Source organism: Protopterus annectens, chromosome 12.part0, assembly GCF_019279795.1.
Source record: "Protopterus annectens isolate FY-2018-M chromosome 12.part0, PAN1.0, whole genome shotgun sequence".
Taxonomy (NCBI): domain Eukaryota; kingdom Metazoa; phylum Chordata; order Ceratodontiformes; family Protopteridae; genus Protopterus; species Protopterus annectens.
In genome coordinates, this window is record NC_056746.1 from 1,361,626,375 (window position 1) to 1,361,646,546 (window position 20,172).

The 20,172-nt window shown below is 41.0% G+C and overlaps 1 protein-coding gene across 1 annotated transcript in view; it reads left to right on the forward strand.

Moving 5' to 3' along the window:
* LAMA5 (laminin subunit alpha 5) overlaps positions 1 to 20,172 on the forward strand; it is a 1,615,491-nt gene that overhangs the window by 996,796 nt on the left and 598,523 nt on the right. The window contains exon 36 of the mRNA XM_044090412.1: positions 3,429 to 3,573. Within this exon, the coding sequence (XP_043946347.1) occupies positions 3,429 to 3,573 (145 nt within the window). The remainder of the gene's footprint in view (positions 1 to 3,428; positions 3,574 to 20,172) is intronic.

Genomic DNA, 20,172 nt, shown 5'->3' on the forward strand with positions numbered 1-20,172 from the left:
TTAATTCTTTCTCTGTATCTCCAAAATATATGTGTAGTCTAACACAGAGAGTAAAAAGAAACTCCATTGAAAACAATGTTGTAAATGTGCTTCATGAAGGTAGGAATAATAAAAAAAGTTTCTGATATTAGTGATATCTTGGATGCCTTTAAGTATCACTTTTTGGAACAATACAAAACAATGACTCTCAACATGAATTCACAGACCACAGTCTAGACGTCCCGGAATTTAAAAGTCTACCAGAGAGTTTGATTAATGAGATTCAGAAACAAATCTCTCTAAAGGAAATTAATTAATAAATTAAAGAAATCAAAAACAATAAATCACCAGGCATAGATGGTATTATTAATGAAATATATAAGCTTTTACTATATTCCGTTATATCACTCTTACACAAAGCCCGGAATGAATCTTATTTACAAGGTATAAGTCTACCCTCGTGGAAATACTCATTAATTACTCCCATACTAAAAAAAATAAAGATGCTCTTATGTGTAAATCATATAGGCCAGTTTCTCTGATTAACAATGACTATAAATTATTAATGTCTATTCTAGTTAACAGATTTAAGAAATCATTAGCCCATCTTATCTCAGAAGATCAAACGGGATTTATTTATAATAGACATACTCAAGATAATATTCAAAGAATTATAACTACCATAGATATTTTAAATAAGGATAATCAAGAGGCTCTTATAATCGCTCTTTATATTGAGAAGGCCTTTGATTCATTAAACTGGAAATATCTTTTTAAAATTCTTGAATCATACAAATTCCCTATTCAATGTATTACTTTTATAAAAATATTTATTTTAACAATTTAGCATTTGTAAAATTAGGTCCACTTATGTCAGAACCTGTCAAAATTACTAAAGGTACCAAACAGGGATGCCCAATGTCTCAGATTTTATTTGCTTCAGCAATATAACTCCTTTCTTTGGCAATTCAATCTGATTCTAAAATTATAGGTCTAAATATAAATAATCATTTTATTTCCAAAATAATGTTATTTGCAGATGCAATCTTACTTACTTTAATAAACTCTGAAGAATCCTTACAGGAATTAGATTTACTAGTAAAAAAATACTATATTTCTGGCCTAAAAATCAGTAGTTCTAAATCTAACCATATGCTTCTAAATAAAAAGAAAATCTTAATAATAATACTAATTTGACTACTAATGAAATAATTGGGAAGCTGGTTTCTTCATTGAAGTATCTAGGGATTGACCTATATGAAAATATAGACCTAACTTTAAACACAAACTATAAAACATTCTAAACACATTAAAATTTTCACAGAGAAATGGAATAAATTACATCTAAAATTTGAAGATAGATTACAATTAATTAAAATGATCTTATTGCCAAAAATAAATTACATAGCTATTTCTATCTCTGTATTACCCAGTAAAAAATATTTTAAAAGAAATAAACAAAATTCTATTAAAATGTTTATGGTATCCTAAAAAGCATAGGATAGCTCTAACTAATCATATTAGACCATGGAAACTTGCATGAATAAATTTCCCAAATTTAGAATCCTACATTAAAGCCTCTAACCTCAAAACAATATTAAATTGGATAGACCACAAATATTCTTCAGGTTGGAAATCGTTACATACAAGTATTATCTTAAATGAAAGTAAGCTAATAAAAAAATTACAATTAACCAGATTAACTAACAAACTTTGATATGTACTCTGTATCAGTATACAATATAATACTATTAAATTTACTAATCTAGATTATTTAAATCATATCTATAAGTCCTTTAAAAGTTTTGTAGATAACAATATTGACATTAAACTATGGATCCAGCTTCTATTCCCCTTTAAAACTTCAAAAAACTTCTTCGATAATATTAGCTTAGATACACTCGGCTACTAGGAAAGGAAAGCAAATTACATGCTGGCATCATTGCACAAAGAACCTAGTTGCACTAGATGCACAAAATTTGATCAAAGAGTATGCTCAACCATCATCAGACTGGCTAGTTCTCAATAGTCTGCTTCCATTCACTCAAGATTTGTGCAGAACAATACAGAGATATTCCTATAGCTCATCACCCAAATTTATAATTCTTATGTATGAAATACTGCATGGTGAATTTAATTGGAAAAACTTAATCTCAAAAATGTATAAAATTGTTATTACTTATAAAACTACTCCTACTCAGAAATTTTGGGATTTTGTTACTAGAGATTGTACATTGTCCTTATCTCCTACGAATAAATCAAACTTTTTACACTCTCTTAAATTAACCTCTAATTTACAAATATGGAAGATTTTCTCCTGGAAATTTTTGCATAGATGCTTTTACACTCCTAGTAAAATTGCTAAATTTAACTCCTCAACAGGTGATATGTTGGAGATGCTCTCTAGAATGTAAGGCCGATCGGTCTCGCATCTTTTATGATTGTTCTCACATTAAGAAATTTTGGAATGATATTGAAAAATTTCTCCAAGCCATCTTTACTGATTCCTTTATATTATCAAAACATTTAATTCTTCTGAATGTAAATGAATCTATTGTACTGAATAACAAAAATAAATATCTTCTTTGACAATTCTAGCAGCAGCCAAAAAATGTATTACAAGAAGATGGAAGTCATCCTTAATTCCAACCTTACAAGACTTCATGACTCTTTTGGTTGAAGTAGCATCAATGGAAATAAAAGTTAAAGAATATACCCAAGAAATTGAACTAACAACCCTTTGACTAAAGTTATATCTCTTATTCAGTCATTGAATTCAGATATGTCTTCCTCTAATTAGTCATATTGAAAGTATGAATGAATGAATATTGTACCCGACTTTACAGTTTATATAACTTGTTGTTCCCTTTATCTTCCTTCTTTTTTTCTCCTTATACACTGTTTGGGGCCTTTGTAAAATTTGTACATAGTTTTATCATAATTTGTTGTTTAAATGATTGTTATTGAAAAATCAATAAAAAAAATAACAGTTGTACATTCTCATAATCTTTTGTTATATATAATTAAGAATTAAAGTATGAGACTATACTTAATTATAGACATGCTCACTCATTTAGAAGAACTGTCAGGTGTAAGGTAAAGCAAAGTGCATTGCACACTTGCATTAGTGTGATATCTTATGGCAAAAACATCACAAATATAGTAAATGATTCCACAGCTGAAGACTAATCAACTTCTGAGATTCTTGTTGTCCAAGTTGTACAATAGTTAATGTCTGTCTTCAATTATAATGAACCTGATCTAGATTTGTTTGCATCTCTAATTACCTTCAAGTTTTCAACTGCTTTGTGAGTTCAGATATTTTCTGTCAATGGATGTCTTTTGTGTATGTGATAGATGTAATAAGTTTCTGTACTATGGTGATGTAACCACCAATCTCAGTTCTGTATCTTTTTCATTCATAAATCATGTCTTATGGTTCCATTTAGCTGCAAACCTTATGTGATTGGCCGACGATGCGACACTTGTGCTCCTGGTTACTATGGTTATCCAAACTGCAGGCACTGTGACTGTAATGAAGGAGGGACAACTGCAGGTATCTGTGACCCAGTCACTGGTCAGTGCCACTGCAAGGTGAGGGTCTTGCCAGCTTATATTTTGTGCTTGTGTTTCAGCATTTGTGGGATGTAAGACGGTCTTTGTGTAATACTGGACTTGTCCAGCCATTTTATAGGTTCATATGTTTGTAGATTAGTACTAGACTAACTGCTCTTGTGGACTATTTTAAGCCTAGCCAGTTACCCAATGTGGGAATTAAACCCTGTACCTTTTGTCTGTAAGGTAAACACCATAACCATTATCCAGAAGGAATAAGTTGTCATGTAACTGTGTGGTCTAAGAGATGATGATGATTTTTATGACCTACAGAAACATTGTAGTGCATTTATACTATTAATACCTGAACATAGAGACGCCATTGGTTTATTATGAGAATAAGGTTTATTGTTAACTTATTTTCTGTTTTAATCTTTATGTGTGCATTAATAAGAAGTCCTATTTTATTCTGTTTAACAAGTAAGACATTTTATTTTGTGTAGCACCACAACAAGTGGTCTAAGAAGAGTGTAAGTTAATATACACCAGTACAACTGGGTTTGAGCCCAACAGCAAGTAGATTTTAATGTATGAACAAAAAGTAGTAGTTTTACTTACTCTTTACTCCTCAAGTGTACTTGAAAGCAAGCACTAACTTGGCATCTTTCTTAGCCTCTGACTATAAAATGAATAAATAACTAAGTAAGTTTTGGGATGGGCCCCTGTATGTATGTGCACTGCATCTTGGTCCATCCATTCCAGATGAAGCCAAGAGCCAGTCATGACATGGCACGGCCATCATCTAAGCAGTCATCAGGGGGTTTAGATATGTTCCCTTGCCACTCTTCCCTGCATGCCCTGTGAGTGGAGGTGGGGTGGGTGGGCATGCAAGTGGATGTAGAATGTGGATGCCACCCACTTCCATGTGTGGCATAGCACTTCATGCATTCCTACAACAGAGTAAACACATGGCTCTTGCTAGGTATGCAGTCTCCCATCAGGAATAAGTTCTCAGTAGGGGTACCCCATAACATGCACTTCAACCCCTCCCCACACTTTGCGTGGTGAGCAGGCTTTGCTTCTTACACCCCCCCCCCCCAGCTGACGCCTCCAGGCTTGTAAGTGAACCCTGTTCATCAGGGTTATATTCAGGGCCTTTTCCCCTCTATACTGTACTGCCAGCATCCAAATCACAAAGTAATGTAAACATTATTAAGTTTAGGGGTAAAATTGTAGCCTTACCTGAAAAGATGTGCAGGTCTCAAAAACTGGTGTGGAAGTAAGTCACAATTAAGAGGTGCTGTTGCTTAAAATTCTGTACAGTTTTACTTTAAAAACTAAGCGTACATCCTTGAATAGTCTCTCAACAATTCTTTACTTGTGTAGTAAACATGTTAGATCTGCACCACTTGGATTTGTTGATGTTGTTGTTCATTTAAGAATAACTCAGTAGGATAACTTGCACTGTTGCGTCTGAGATTGATAGCTCAACTGGTACATTTATCTGTCTGCCCCTTCCTGAGTTGGACTGTTTTGAAGAACATGACTGGCAGTGAGATTGGGAGTTTCAAACTGTTCTTGTGCTTCTTTGCAAAAAAAAAATGAGGAGGTGCAGCCTCATGTAGGCCTAGTTCTGCAAGTCCAGGATAACGAATCTGTATAATTAGTGTAGATCATTTGTACTTGTGCTGAGACAGGAGGAAACCAGTATGGACTCCTTCAGAGCCATTCTCAAGGATGGCTTTCTTCCACAAAAGAATCCTTCTGTTCTCTTTGGTCCTTTAAAATGCACTTTGGGAAACTGGTGAGATCTTCACAAAAGGTAGTATTTAGAGAATTCAGATCCTCACTGAAGCTGCATTGTGAAAATGTAGGATTGTTATTGAAAATGGCAGTGTAATTAACCCGTGAAATTCTCACTTAAAACATAAGATTATGATAACAACATATTAATTGGAGGAATGGTATGTAAAGCTAAAACAGTAGGCCTGGAAATGTTTGCAGTGGAACAAGCTAAAGAGAGTGACAGGGAGATGCCTTCATGTAAGGATTTTTGTGATGCAAGTGAGAAAAGCATTGCGGGAAACCAAAAACACACTGCAGCCACAGCATATCTAGTCGAAACGTATTCATAGAACTACATCCGAAGATTTACACACATTCACACATACTCACATTTATTCCAAACATCCAAACCTCAGCAGGACTCCTGTCTGCACTGTCCACTTTACAAAGCCACTCCTACACTTATTCTTTCACTGTGCAGACCCTGGCCTCTGTGGGGCAGAGGTCTTTACACTGTGCAACCATAACTGCCATTTTCAGATCGCTTGCTTCAGTGTCTCGAGTTCTTATCTTGGAAAATTGTTTCTCCAGTGGCCATTACACCTGCTGTGAGAATTTCAGAGTTATAGGTCCTAATGTTTAAAGAACCATACACTTTCTTTCAGAGGTAAGGTTCTTATTAGAATAACTACATAATTTATGGCTTAAGTGGACTCAGAACTTATCCTGAATCGACTTATTCCCTTTTCCTTATATGTCCTAAGCTCCAAAACAGAGAGGAGAGGTTACTTCACTTAATAGAGGTACACAGGCAACTGACATACATTATAGAAAGACCCAAAAATGTCAGACAGACAGATCTGTTTTTTGTCTGCTTTATGTCAGGCAAACAGGCTAGACTAGTGTCAAACCAAATGCTACCAAAATGAGAGTCTAACTGCATTGTGTCTTGTATTTAAAGTCATGGAAAAACACTGGAAGGCCAAGTAACGGCACACTTCACCAGGGCAACAGCCACCAAAGCAGCCATCCTTATCAGTGTTTCAGCTCAGAGTATCTGTGCGGTATTCACTTGGGCCACTATCCATAACTTTTTATGTATTGTGGACTAGACTGTTAGTCCAGGAAAAGTGTTCTTCACCACTGCAGTCTTCTAGGGCATGCTTTGACCACCAGCCACCAAGGGTAACTAACTGCTTAAGCACTGTGCATGTGAATAAGGAATGGTACTGCAGCAGTCATCCTTATTATGGAGATCATACTGTTTTGTGAAACACTCACCATAAATGTATATGCTGAAAGAGAAGGATCCCTTCTGCGTTATAATCTTTTCCTCTTCCCACTTTAAGCGACTTTTTCAGAGCTGAGGTGTATGATGGAAGGGGTCCTGAATGGGTCACCTGTCTGTTTGTAACTAGTGTGAACAGCTATTCATTTTAGATACCCTGTTCACTCTTTGGTGTCCCTGTTTGGGGAATGAACTGAAAAGATGGAGATCCATTGCATTTCCTTTTCATGGTCACCCCAGAAAGTAGGGTCTTCCCTTTCAGAGCTTATAGGGTATCACTAAAAGTCCCCATTATACCTAGCTGGGGACAAAAAGGAGAGTTCTGTACTTGGCACAAAGAGACACCTAAACAGATTACCCAAGGTAATGTGATACAGGCTAACTTCCCCTTTTAGATGAGTTCCAGGCTTATCTCAGACTGTTCACGTGCTTCTCATTTACATATTCATACTGTTTCCGTAATCTCCTAAGTAAGGCAGACAGTCTTAATATATGCAGACTTATTTGTTAGTTGCTCAGGTCCCTTACTGTACACCTTTATTTTTTTTTCTGGTCATTACTAAAACTTCCAAGATTATCTGATGTCCTTCTATTCCAATGTTGCAGTATTCTACATATGGGTTTATTCCTCTTGTCTCGCATATGTACAGCCAGTATACAAAAGTTTTCAGTCCCTCTGTGGTGCGTGGGATGTCTGACATGGCTGAGGGAAACGTGGGCCATAAAAGTGACGTCTGCATGCACCAGCCCTCAAAACTTCTCAGCCACCAGTCATATTCCAGGTGTTCCTGCTACTGCTGATGTCAGATTCAAAGAATTAAGGTAAGTACCCCATTGGGGACCCTTTCAGTCCTTCCTTTTACTTATCTTGCCTGATCATGTCATCCAGAAAGGGCAAGGGTAAGTGCATCCAGCGGATTCCCCACAAGGACGCCCACAATCAGTGTCTTTTCTGCTTGGGATGGTCACACAACTACAAGGCCTGCCCCGTTTGTCAGACATTTGTACCTAAGACCCTATGTAGCCACTTGCATGCTTTAAACCTTTACTTGGGAAACCAACGCCTTAAGCAGATTGCATTAGGGATGGAGGCCTCCTCTGTCATTCCTTTGGAACCACCAAAAAAGAAGGCCTTTATTTTCTTTTTCTGGTCATTACTAAAACTTCCAAGATTATATGATGTTCATCGTGTTACACTGCTGCAGTCATTACACTTGGGTTATCCTGCTGTCAGACGGTCCCGCAGGTGGCCAGAGTTCCAAAGTCTTGGTCCGGCGTTGGTTGCTGTCATTTCTTCGCTGACGTCAGTGTGCCAGGGGTATATAAGATGCATCCAACGCCATTTTCTTCAGTCTTTCTTGCCGCGCGGTGCCCGAGGCAGAAGCAGTTTGCAAGTGCTGGTCGGCCGACTCCTGAGATTTTCAAACTCAAATTTCAGATCCGAAGTCTTCAATAAAGCTAAGTACCCCGTTGGGGAAACTTTTTTCTTGCCTCAGACCGATGTCAGAAAAAGTTAATAATTATATTTCTCATGGGAAGCAAATACCTCATAAGGACTTCCACTCTTACAGTATTCCATGCATAGGCCCTGATCACGACATCACTAGTTGTCGGTTTTGTGTTAGATTTAACAAACACACTATAAAAAGACGTTTTGATTTTGCTTTGCACTACTTTGGCCGAAGGTTCAATTATACTATGCCTTCAGATCAACCGACGACCGTAATTCCGAAAAAACGCAAAGACAAGGATAAAGACAGGCATCTGAGGTCCAAAACCGACGACGAAACCTCTTCTAGGCCAGTCGCCGGTTCTCAGTGAGGCGCTTTCGCAGCCCCTGACACCCGCTACCTCAGAGCTACAGGCTGCCTCCGAATCCCACATGGAGACAACTAGGCCTCTGGAAATTCAAGGTATTGGGCCTACGGAAACTAATCCCTCAGATGGGTCCGGAGCCGCTGAGCAGTCATCGGCTTCTTAGGGTGTTTTCAGACCTTCACAACTTACCATTAAAGCAACAGCCAAGACAAAAGTACCATTAAAGACAAAGAAGCAAGTACAGCATTCTCCTGGACAGTCCTCCATGCCTAAGAAACAGATGCTCAAAATGGCCAAAGACCTCATTACTCTAATCAGGGGTTCCCATCCCACTCCTGAGAAAAGGCCTAGGCAGGATACAGACTATGATTCCTCTGATCAGGTTTCCATTTCCTCTGATTCCTCTTCAGACCAGGGTACTCTCTACCCCCCTATGAGAGGACTCTGATGCTGAAGAATCTATCCCTTCAGCCTCTCCTCCTGAGGATTATTCTTTTCGGGAAACTTTACATACCATGAAGGGAGCATTTTCATTGGGAAAGTCAGGATTATTCAGAATCCAAGAAAAGGCTCAGGGATTTCCTTTTATTGCCCAGGCCCCTGGCTATTCCGCCTGTGCTAGATATTGTGGATGATGTGATGTTCATCGTGTTTCACTGTTGCAGTCATAACTGTAGGGTGCTCCTGCTGGCAGGCAGCCCGAGGTCGGCCAGAATCCCAAAGTCTGGGTCTGGCGTCGGCTGTACAAGCCAGTACCCTGACGTCAGTACGCTCTGGTACATAGCCCTCAGCCAACGCCATCTTCTCCAGTCTTTCTTGCCGTGCGGTGGAAAGCAGCTCGCAAGTCGTTGGTTGGCGATTTTCGAACAGCGTTTTTGGTTGTTGTCGGTCCGAAGTTCTTACTTCTCTTCTCAAAGCTAAGTACCCCGTTGGGGAATCTTTTTCTTGTTCCTCCGATGTCAGAAAAAGTTAATAATTGTATTACGTGTGGGAAACAAATACCTCATAAAGATTTCCACTCTTACTGTCTACCTTGCTTAGGCCCTGACCACGACGTTTCTTGTTGTCGGTTCTGTGCCAGGTTTAATTCTCGTACTATCAAACGCAGGTACGACTGGGCTCTGAATTACTTTGGCAGACGCTTCAATTATAGAATGTCGTTGGATGCTACCGGAATTCAAAAGAAGCGCAAAGACAAGGACAGGACTCGTTGCAGCTGGAGCCAGCGTCCAGTTCGGCTGTCGTCAGTGAGGCGCTTTTGCAGCCCCTGTCGTCCGCCACTTCTGAACCGATGGCCGATACGGACTCCCACGGGGAGCCATCAAGGCTTTCTATTTTATCTGCTGCAGGACCTTCGGACGTCGCTCCCTCGGATGGGTCCAGAACCGCTGTGCAGGTACCGGCTTCTGAGGGGGTATAAAGGCCTACTCACATCACTATTTCAAAGGCAAAGACAAAGACTCCTGTTAAGTCCAAAGCTCCTGCTCATGCTACTTCTGAATCTACTCCCCGGACACAGAAGCAATTGTTAATGATGGCTGAAGATTTGCTTACTATGATTAGGGGTTCTCACCCCCCCCCCCTGAGAAAAGGCCTCGACAGGATGTTCCTATGGATTCCTCTGACCAGGCTTCTATATCTTCTGTCTCTTCCTCTGATCAGGAATATTCTTTTCCTCCTTATGAGGATTCGGATGCTGAGGACTCCTTGCCCTCTGCCTCTCCGCCTGAAGATTTTTCTTTTGGGGAAACCTTACATGAGATGAGGGAACATTTTCATTGGGAAGGTCAGGATTATTCTGCTTCGAAGAAGAGGCTTAGAGAATTCCTTCTTCTTCCTCAACATAGGCCTTTGGCTATCCCTCCTGTTCTTGACATTGTGGATGATGCTTTTTCCGAGGCTAATTTGAATCCTGACTCCATGCCTCCTGCTCTCTCTAAGCCTGATAGGTTTTATAGTGTTCCTGAGTCTCATTTGTTCTTGTTTAAGAATCCTTCTGCAGACCCTGAAACTATATCTCAGGGCTCTAAGGCTGCTAAAGTTGCTACTTCTAAGAATCCTATTCCCTCTGAGAAGGATTCTCGTGCCTTAGACAGGTGGGGTAAAAAGGTATATACTTCTGCTACCCTCTCTGTTAGGGCTTTAAATTGCCAGTTTCATATGTTTAAGTATCAGCAATTTCTTTTGTCTGTTTTAAAGCAAAAGCTTGCCTCCCTTCCTGCATAAGGAACTACAGGATGTATTGCATGCAACTGAACAACTGAACAAACATAGCTTGCATTGTGGTTTTGATGCTTTGGATGCTTCTTGCAGGGCCGCAGCCTCTGGTACTGTTATCAGGAGACATGCTTGGCTTCGTGAGTAAAGTTTACCTGAACAGGTTAAGGCTAAATTATTAGATGCCCCTGTTCAGCTTGATGTTCTTTTTGGATCTAAGGCTGAGGAGGTTATTAAAAAGATGGAAGAAAAGGCAAAATCTATGCAAACTGTGAAAGATTTCTTGCAGATTCAGCCTCCTAGATTTTCCAGGAATTGGCCCTCCAAAAATTGGTCCTTTCCTACGTCTGACAGGCCTCAAAGGGGAAGATATAGACGCTCCAGAGGTCGTGGCCAAGCTCAGGCCTCCTACAGATCGAGACAATGGACTGCTTCTTCACCTAGAAGGGGAGAAGACAGATCCCAATCTCAAAGGAAGAAAACTCAATGACTCTCTCGGTTGGGTTACAGGACCTCTTTACCTGGATGCCCCTCTCGGAGGAAAACTTTCTCTTTTTTACAGAAATTGGACTCATATTACCCAGGACAAATGGGTATTGGACGTGATTTTAAAAGGCTACAAATTCCACTTTCATACCTTGCCAAGGGCTTTCGGTTGACCAGATCTGCCAAAACATCAATGGTCAGAGGCCTTAAATCAAGTGGATGCTCTTCTGGCCATGAGAGCCATAGAGCCTGTTCCACTCTCAGAGATGGGAAAAGGTTTTTATTCAAGACTGTTTCTGGTTCCAAGAAAGCAAAGCTCATCTGGACCTTTCTGTGTTAAACACCTTTTTGGAAATTCCAAAATTCAAGATGCTTACTCTGCAGCAGCTGATTCCAATGCTCTCTCAGGACACCTGGATGGTGACATTGGATCTAAAGGAAGCTTATTTACACATTCCCATCAGGCAGGAATGCAGGAAATTCCTCAGGTTCAAGGCAGGTTCGAGACACTTTCAATTCTCTGTACTGCCCTTTGGTTTATCTACTGCGCCCAGAGTCTTTACCAAGTGCCTGGCACCAGTAGTGGCTTATTGCAGACTCCAGGGGATTCAAATTTACCCCTATTTGGACGATTGCCTTATTCAGGCAGACAGCAAGGATCTTTTACTTCAACATCTGGATTTTGTTCAACGTCTTCTCCTCCTACTGGGATTTTCAGTGAACACAAAAAAGTCACATTTGATCCCTTCTCAACAAATGGTATTTCTGGGACCCCTCTTAAATACAACCTTACAAAGGGCCTTCCTCACTACAGAAAAACATATACAGCTGGCTTCAATTTTCAAGACTTTGGCAACTCTACCTCAGCTCACTGCAAGGAAATTCCTGCAGGCACTGGGCTACATGGCTTCTTGCATTCTGTTGATTCCAAATGCAAGGCTTCATATGAGAAAGCTTCAATGGTATCTGAAAAATGTATGGTCACAGCATTACCACGATCTGGACACTCTGATTCCTCTGATCCCCTGCCTCCAGAAGGAGTTCCTTTGGTGGTCCAGGGTGTGTGCGTTAAACGAAGGAAAGCCTTTCCATCTTCCTCAACCTTCTCAAATCATAACCACGGATGCCTCGGATTATGCTTGGGGAGCACATTTTCTAGGCAATTGCCAGCAGGGAACCTGGACAAAGGATCATCTTCACTGGCACATCAATCTGAAGGAAATGTTGGCAGTTCAAAATGCTCTTCTAGCCTTCAAGAACCTTTTGCATCCAGGACCTCTTTTGATTTGCACAGACAACACCACAGTCATGTGGTACATAAACAAGCAGGGGGGTTCTCATTCGTACCCCCTTTGCAGACTAGCTATGGCTTTATGGGACACAGCTCTAAATCTGAATCTACATCTCCAGGCCCAATTCATACCAGGAGAACAGAATCTCTTAGCAGACAGCCTGAGCAGGAACGTTTTAGATCCTCACGAATGGATGCTAGACACCAACTTATTCAACAAGATAACTGCAGTTTGGGGATGCCCCCAGATAGATCTGTTTGCATCCCATCTCAATCATCAGCTGCCTCTCTTTTGCACCAGGTCATTCCACAAAACAGCTTGGAAAGTGGATGCCCTGTCCTTCAGCTGGAGAAACCTTTCGGGATATGCCTTCCCTCCTCTTCCTCTTCTTCCTCGGATTTTACTAAAGATAAAACAGGACAAGCCCAAGTTCCTCATCTTGATTGCTCCAAATTGGCCTAGACAGTTTTGGTATCCAACTTTAAAGCGCCTGTTCTTGGAACCTCCTTGGATTCTCCCTCTGTACCCTTCTCTTCTGTCCCAGCATCAGGGTCAGTTGCTACATTCCAATCTCAAGACCCTTTGTCTGGCAGCTTGGCTCTTCAAAGGAATTTGATCTCTTCTAGTCTTCCCAAACCAGTTTTGGATGTTCTTTTGGAAGCTAGACAACCTAGCACTAGGAAATCCTATGCCTCTAAATGGAAGAGATTTTGCATTTGGATGCAGGACCGAGGCTTGGACCCTCTGGTACCTGATCTCTCTTCTATTTTGCTTTACCTTTCGGATCTTTTGTCTAATGGACTTTCCTTTTCTTCCATTAAGATTCATGCTTCTGCTATTTCTGCTCATTTCGATACTGATCCCCCTGTTTTTTCTCATCCTTTGGTGAGACAATTCTTGAGAGGGGCTAAGAATTTAAGGCCTCCCAGAACCCCTCGTGTTCCTGCTTGGGATCTTAATTATGTTTTAGAAAAACTTACTTTGCCTCCTTTTGAGCCTGCTGCATCTTCAGATATTAAGTTTTTATCTTGGAAGACAGTTCTTTTGTTAGCTTTGACTTCTGCCAGAAGGGTCTCAGAGTTGCAAGCTCTCATGGCTGTGGAACCATACCTTATTTTCCACCAGGACAGAGTATCCTTGAGGACCAATCCTACTTTCATGCCTAAGGTGATTTCGAAAGTGGCTTTGAATCAAACAATTCACTTTCCTACCTTCTTTCCTAATCCTCAGAATAAAGGGGAAAGGATTTTGCATTCCTTGGACGTGCACAGACAGTTACGATTTTATTTGGACAAGACTAAAGAGTTCAGAAAATCTAACCAATTGTTTGTTTCTTTTGCCTCCAGTTCTCTTGGAAAGGCTATTTCCAAACAAACTATTTCCAAATGGATTTCTTATGGAATAAGATTTTGTTACACTCATCATGGGAAACAATTTCCAGGTACTGTGTGAAGTCATTCTACTAGAGCAGCTGCTACTTCTACAGCTTTTCTCAGGGGAGTTCCTACCAAGGATATCTTGGAAGCTGCCACTTGGAGTTCGGTGCATACTTTTTCCAAGCACTACAATCTCCCTTTGTATTCTAAGACCAGGGCAGGCTTTGCCTCTGCTGTTTTGCAGGGTCTTCTTGCTGCCCCTTCTTCTGTCTAAACCTCCCCCCTTTTTTCACTGCTTTGGGATTCCACCCTACAGTTATGACTGCAACAGTGAAACACGATGAACATAGTACAGTTGTGTACACCTACCATAAATGTAGATGTTCGAGTGTCTTCACTGTTGCAGTCGGTGTTTCCTCTCCTATCCCCTCTCTTTCTCTTTTTTGTGGTGTATTTGTGTTTCCTAGTGGGATTCATTTATGATTTATTGGGGACTTCTGACATCTAGGGCAAGAAAGGCTGGAGAAGATGGCGTCGGCTGAGGGCTATGTACCAGAGCGTACTGATGTCAGGGTACTGGCTTGTACAGCCGACGCCGGACCCAGACTTTGGGATTCTGGCCGACCTCGGGCTGCCTGCCGGCAGGAGCACCCTACAGTTATGACTGCAACAGTGAAGACACTCGAACATCTACATTTATGGTAGGTGTACACAACTGTACTTTTTCTGAATCCAGCTGATCTCCTGATTCTTTGCCCCCTGCACCAGCCAAACCAGATAGGTATTAGAGTCCCTGACTCTCACAAGTTTCTTTATAAAAACCCTTCTGCTGATCCAGAAACTATTTCCCAGGGTCCAAAAGGGGTTAAGGCTTTCATTGCAAAAAATCCAGTACCCTCTGACAGAGATTCCAGAGCTTTGGATAGATGGGGGAAGAAAGTTTACACTTCTGCAACTTTAGCAGTAAGGGCTTTAAATTGCCAGTTTCACATGCTTAAGCACCAACAATATTTAATGGCTCAGTTAAAACAGAAAATGCTTGCAAGCTCAGAAGCTTCTGACTGTAAAGAAATGCAGGATTTATTGCATGCAGTTGAACAGGTGGGAAAACGTACTCTGCAATGTGGTTTTGATTCTTTAGAGGCCTCTTGTAGAGCCGCAGTTACAGGTTCTGTGATTCGAAGACATGCTTGGTTAAAAGAACAGAGTTTACCTGATCATGTTAAGGAAAAATTATTGGATGCTCCTTTACAGCATGATACCTTGTTTGGTGTTAAGGCAGAAGAGGTGTTAAAGAAAATGGAGGATAAAGCTAAATCTATGCAAACAGTCAAGGATTTCTTACAGGTACAGCCACCTCGATTTAGCAGAAATTGTCCAACAAATAATTGGTCCTTTCCAGTGTCAGACAGGCCACAGAGAGGCAGATCTCAACCCCAAGGCTCTAACAGACAACGACAGTGGGACACCTCAACCCCAAAAGGAGGTGAGGAGAAGTCTCAACCTTACAAGATACAGTCCCAATGATTTCCCCCTTCGTACGCCAAGCACATCCCTTTTGGCAGCCCCCTTAGGGGGAAAACTAGCACTTTTTTCTCAAAACTGGCAAACAATCACCCAAGACAAATGGGTTCTGAATATTGTGTCTCAAGGTTACAGGTTCCACTTTCATACTTTACCAAGGCTAAAAGGAATGCCAGACCTGCCACAGAATCAATGGGGCAGAGGCACAAAGACAAATTTCAGCCCTCATGGACATGACAGCTATTACCACAACAGGAACAAGGACAAGGATTTTACTCAAGACTCTTCCTGGTCCCCAGAAAGGACAAGGCCTGGAGGCCCATACTAGACCTTTCAATTCTAAACACTTACCTGGATATTCCGAAATTCAAAATGTTGACATTACAGCAGCTTCTACCCATGCTGGGCAAGAAGGCTTGGCTTGTTACTCTGGACCTCAAAGAGGCATACCTGCATGTCCCTATCAGACAAAATTCTGCAGGCCCTGGGATTCCTGCATACTACTAATACCATATGCCAGACTGCATATGAGGAAATTACAATGGTACCTAAAAAGTGTTTGGACTCAACAGTCTCACAGTTTAGAAGCAGTAATATCAATGCTTCCCTGCCTACAACAGGAGTTTCGATGGTGGGCACAGGCATGTCACCTAAACAAGGGTTAGCCTTTTACCCTACCCACAGCCAGGCAGACTTAACAACAGATGCTTCAGATTATGCCTGAGGAGCACACATGGCAGGAAAATGCATTCAGGGCAAGTGGACCACAGACCAGATGCATCTTCACAGCAATCAAAAAGAGATGTTGGCTGTTCAAAATGCCCTAACAGCTTTCAAGGACCTTCTGCATCCAGGACAATTATTATTAAAGACAGACAACACCACAGTAATGTGGTACATAAACAAGCAAGGGGGCACTCATTCTTATCCCCCATGCAGGCAAGCCATGACCTTGTGGAACACAGCTCTAACTTATCAAGTTCATCTGCAAGCACAATTCCTGCCAGGAAAGAAAAATACTCTGGCAGACGATCTACACTGAAATATCATGGACCCTCATGAATGGAAATTGAATCCACAAATCATCAGCATGGTAACGCAAAAATGGGGATGCCCAGACATAGATCTTTTTGCCTCCCCACTGAATTGCCAACTACAAAAATTCTGCACAAGGACGTATCACACACAAGCATGAAAAGTGGATGCTCTCTCGTTCAGCTGGAAAACCCTAAAAGTTTATTCCTTCCCACCACTGCCTCTCCTTTCAAAGGTACTCCTAAAAGCCAGACAAGAAAAACCACAGATGATCCTGATTGCTCCAGACTGGCCATGCCAGCACTGGTACCCAATCTTAAAGAACTTAGCTCAAGGCCCACCATGGATTTTGCCTCAAATTCCACACCTTCTGACTCAACAAAACAATCAGATCCTGCACGGTCAGCTCAAAACCCTAAACCTGGCTGCATGGCAGATTCATTAGTCAAACAGACAACACCTCTCTCTCTAAAGCTGTTATGGATGTCATTTTGGAGGCCAGGAGGCCTAGCACCATGAAAGCTTACTCAGAAAAATGGAAGAGATTCTGCACCTGGAACCAGGCTCAAAGCCTTGACCCTCTTGTCCCAAACATTCCTCAGATTTTACAATACTTAACTGAGATGCTGGACAAAGGCCTGTCCTTCTCATCAATTAAGATCCACTCCTCTGCCATTTCAACACATTACAACATGGATCCTCCTTTATTCTCTCATACCTTGCTAAAGCAGTACCTCAGAGGGGCTAAAAACATAAGACCACACCAGAGAGCACCAACACCAACTTGGGACCTCAATTTTGTTTTGGAAAAACTGACCCTGCCACCTTTTGAGACAGCCAATACAGCCGATCTAAAATTTTTATCACGGAAAACAGCTCTGCTCCTGGCAGTAACTTCAGCACGAAGAGTCTCAGAGCTACAGGCATTAATGACAGTGGAACCTTTTATAATTTTTCTTCAGGACAAGGTTTCTTTAAGGACAAACCCTACCTTTATGCCAAAGGTGGTATCTAGTGTTGCTCTTAACCAAACCATCCATTTGCCAACTTTTTATCCAAACCCCCAGAATAAAGGGGAGAAACTTCTGCATTCTTTGGACATACACAGGCAGCTATGCTTCTACTTGGACAAAACAAAAGCTTTCAGGAAAACTGAGCAACTGTTTGTAGCATATGCTGCGTGATCACAGGGCAAGGCTATCTCAAAGCAGACTATAGCCAAATGGATAGGACACTGTATTCATTACTGCTACACAGAGCATGGAAAATCAGTCCCTAATAACATTAGGCCACATTCCACCAGGGCAACAGCCACTTCAACAGCCTTTCTCAGAGTAACTACCAAGGAAATTTTGGAGGCTGCAACTTGGAGTTCAGTGCACACCTTTACCAAGCATTACCACCTGCCTCTTTACTCTAAATCCAGAGCAGGATTTGCCACTGCAGTTCTGCAGGGCCTCATAGCCAATCCTAACTCTTTATAGACCAGCCACCCAACCTTAGCTTTGGGATTCTACCCAAGTGTAATGACTGCAGCAGTGTAACACGATGAACATAGTACAGTTTTGTACCTACCATAAATGTAGATGCGAGTGTTCACACTGCTGCAGTCCAGGTTACCCTCCCTCCATCCCCTCTGAACTAACTGGACTTATCTATACCTTTCTATCCTATATAACCTTTGTGGTGTATTTACTTGTAACTGAAGGTATTGTTTTTATTTTATATGTATATTTTTTATTAGCAATACGTATTGCCTACCTTCTTGGGGGCACCTGACATCTGGGGCAAGAAAAACTGAAGAAAATGACATCGGATGCATCTTATATACCCCTGGCGCACTGACGTCAGGGAAGAAGTGACAGCAACCGATGCTGGACCAAGACTTTGGAACTCTGGCCAACTGCGGGACCGCCTGACGGCAGGATAACCCAAGTGTAATGACTGCAGCAGTGTGAACACTCGAACATCTACATTTATGGTAGGTACAAAACTGTACTTTCTGTCATTCTGACCTAAAATTGTACGTGGCTACTCCTGCTAAACTCTGTACTCATAAAGTTAAAATACCACTCTCTCGCAGAGGTAACAGCTGGCCCTAGGGATAATACAGCCCTAGGCAAAGAGGTCTGCAGTGTCTCCCTATAGTAAGCTACCATTTCTCCTTGGCCAAGTTTTGCTCTCCCATGACAGTGACTCATGCTCAGGAGCATAGCTAGAGTAGGAATAAGGGGGCAGCTACCCGGGGCACATTCGGCAGATCCTGATTGTTCTTCAGTGCATATCAGCTAAATTGTGGTAATGCATTTGCTGTTGTTTTTGAAGTACTGTAGCACTAAATACGTGACAAAAACTATAGTAGTTTCTTACCGCAGATATAGGAAGCAGTTTGCTACATTTCAAAACTCGAAACAACATTTTTTTTTTATCTTTAATTTTTTTTTAATCTCCAAGGAGAGCAGCCAGATCTGGGGTGGTGGGGCAGGTGAGTGTGAGTAGGTCTTGGGGAAGTTTTATTCTCAGTCTGCTCAGTTGTGATCTGGTTATTGTTTTACAAATGATAGTGCTTCAAGTAATCATAGAGCTAACAATTTATAAATAGTTCCAAACCACAATGTCACATGATCTGAAGCCACAATCACAATCTCCACAAGACCTGAAGCCAGAACTGCAACCTCAATGTAGCCTAATTTGTTATGTTCTGATCAAAGACAAAACAGGCTGTTGGCAGTTTATAATTCTGGCACTGATAAATTACTATTCACAATTGTAAACAGTTTGTCAAATTTTGTTTCTGTAAGACATGGACACCAGATAATTAGCATATTCTTGTTACAAAAAATGTTCAAAAATATGTGGATTTTCACATGTTGCCCCATCGTTTCTCTGCGATTCTTTTTTTTTTTTTTTCAGACAGTGCTGTCCTTTTGAATTCTGATTTCAGTAGGACATGTGTACATTTCCATTAGGTTTTCCATACTTCTTCACTTTCTGAAGGATGTAAATGTTTAAGCTTCATTGATCTTTCCTCACAATGCTTCTGGCAAAGACTTGGTGCTTTTCTGGTTGGCCTAACATGAGCGCAACCTCAGCTGTATAAATGTTGGAGAAGTGAGACCCCTAGAAATGCACACAGCAGTCAAGGTGGGTCTCAGCAGCTATGAATCACGCTGTCCACTGGTACCACCACCAGTGTTGTTCTACTGCTTTCTTACAGTGATTTCTAGATGCACATTATCTGCTATTAATATCTGTTATTCTCTACCCACTGAAGTGTGTGCACTTTCATTTACATTTGTTTGTCTATGCTGAATTCTGCTTGCAGTTGACAAGTTCTGTGTTTTTCTTTCCACACCAATCTATGTAAAAACTGTGCTGCATATCTCATAGCAATCTATAGAGACACAAATCCTGCACAGTCCCTCTGTAGCTTTACTTTAGTACAGGGAATTACCCTATCAGTCGCCCCTACTTTAGTAATCCAGCCTCCCTTACTAAGGAAACCATTTACTAGTTTTCTTATCACAATTTAACTAACTTTTTACATCATCATTTGCTCATAAATGGCAGCATATTCCAGTACTCTAATCTATGTGCCTGAGTTCTTGCATGTTATTTATTTTCTCTTGTGTCTAGTAACCCACTTTCCTCACTACAGACACTTATTTACCAGATTTTTGACCCACTGTTTAGCCTTTCAGATACCACTAGCTTTCTAGCACATGCTTTTATCTGGTATCATTCATTTTTATAACCTCCTGTTTTGCAGAAACAGTTTTGTAAAGTAAATAGTGGAGAAATACCCCCTTGTGAGGTT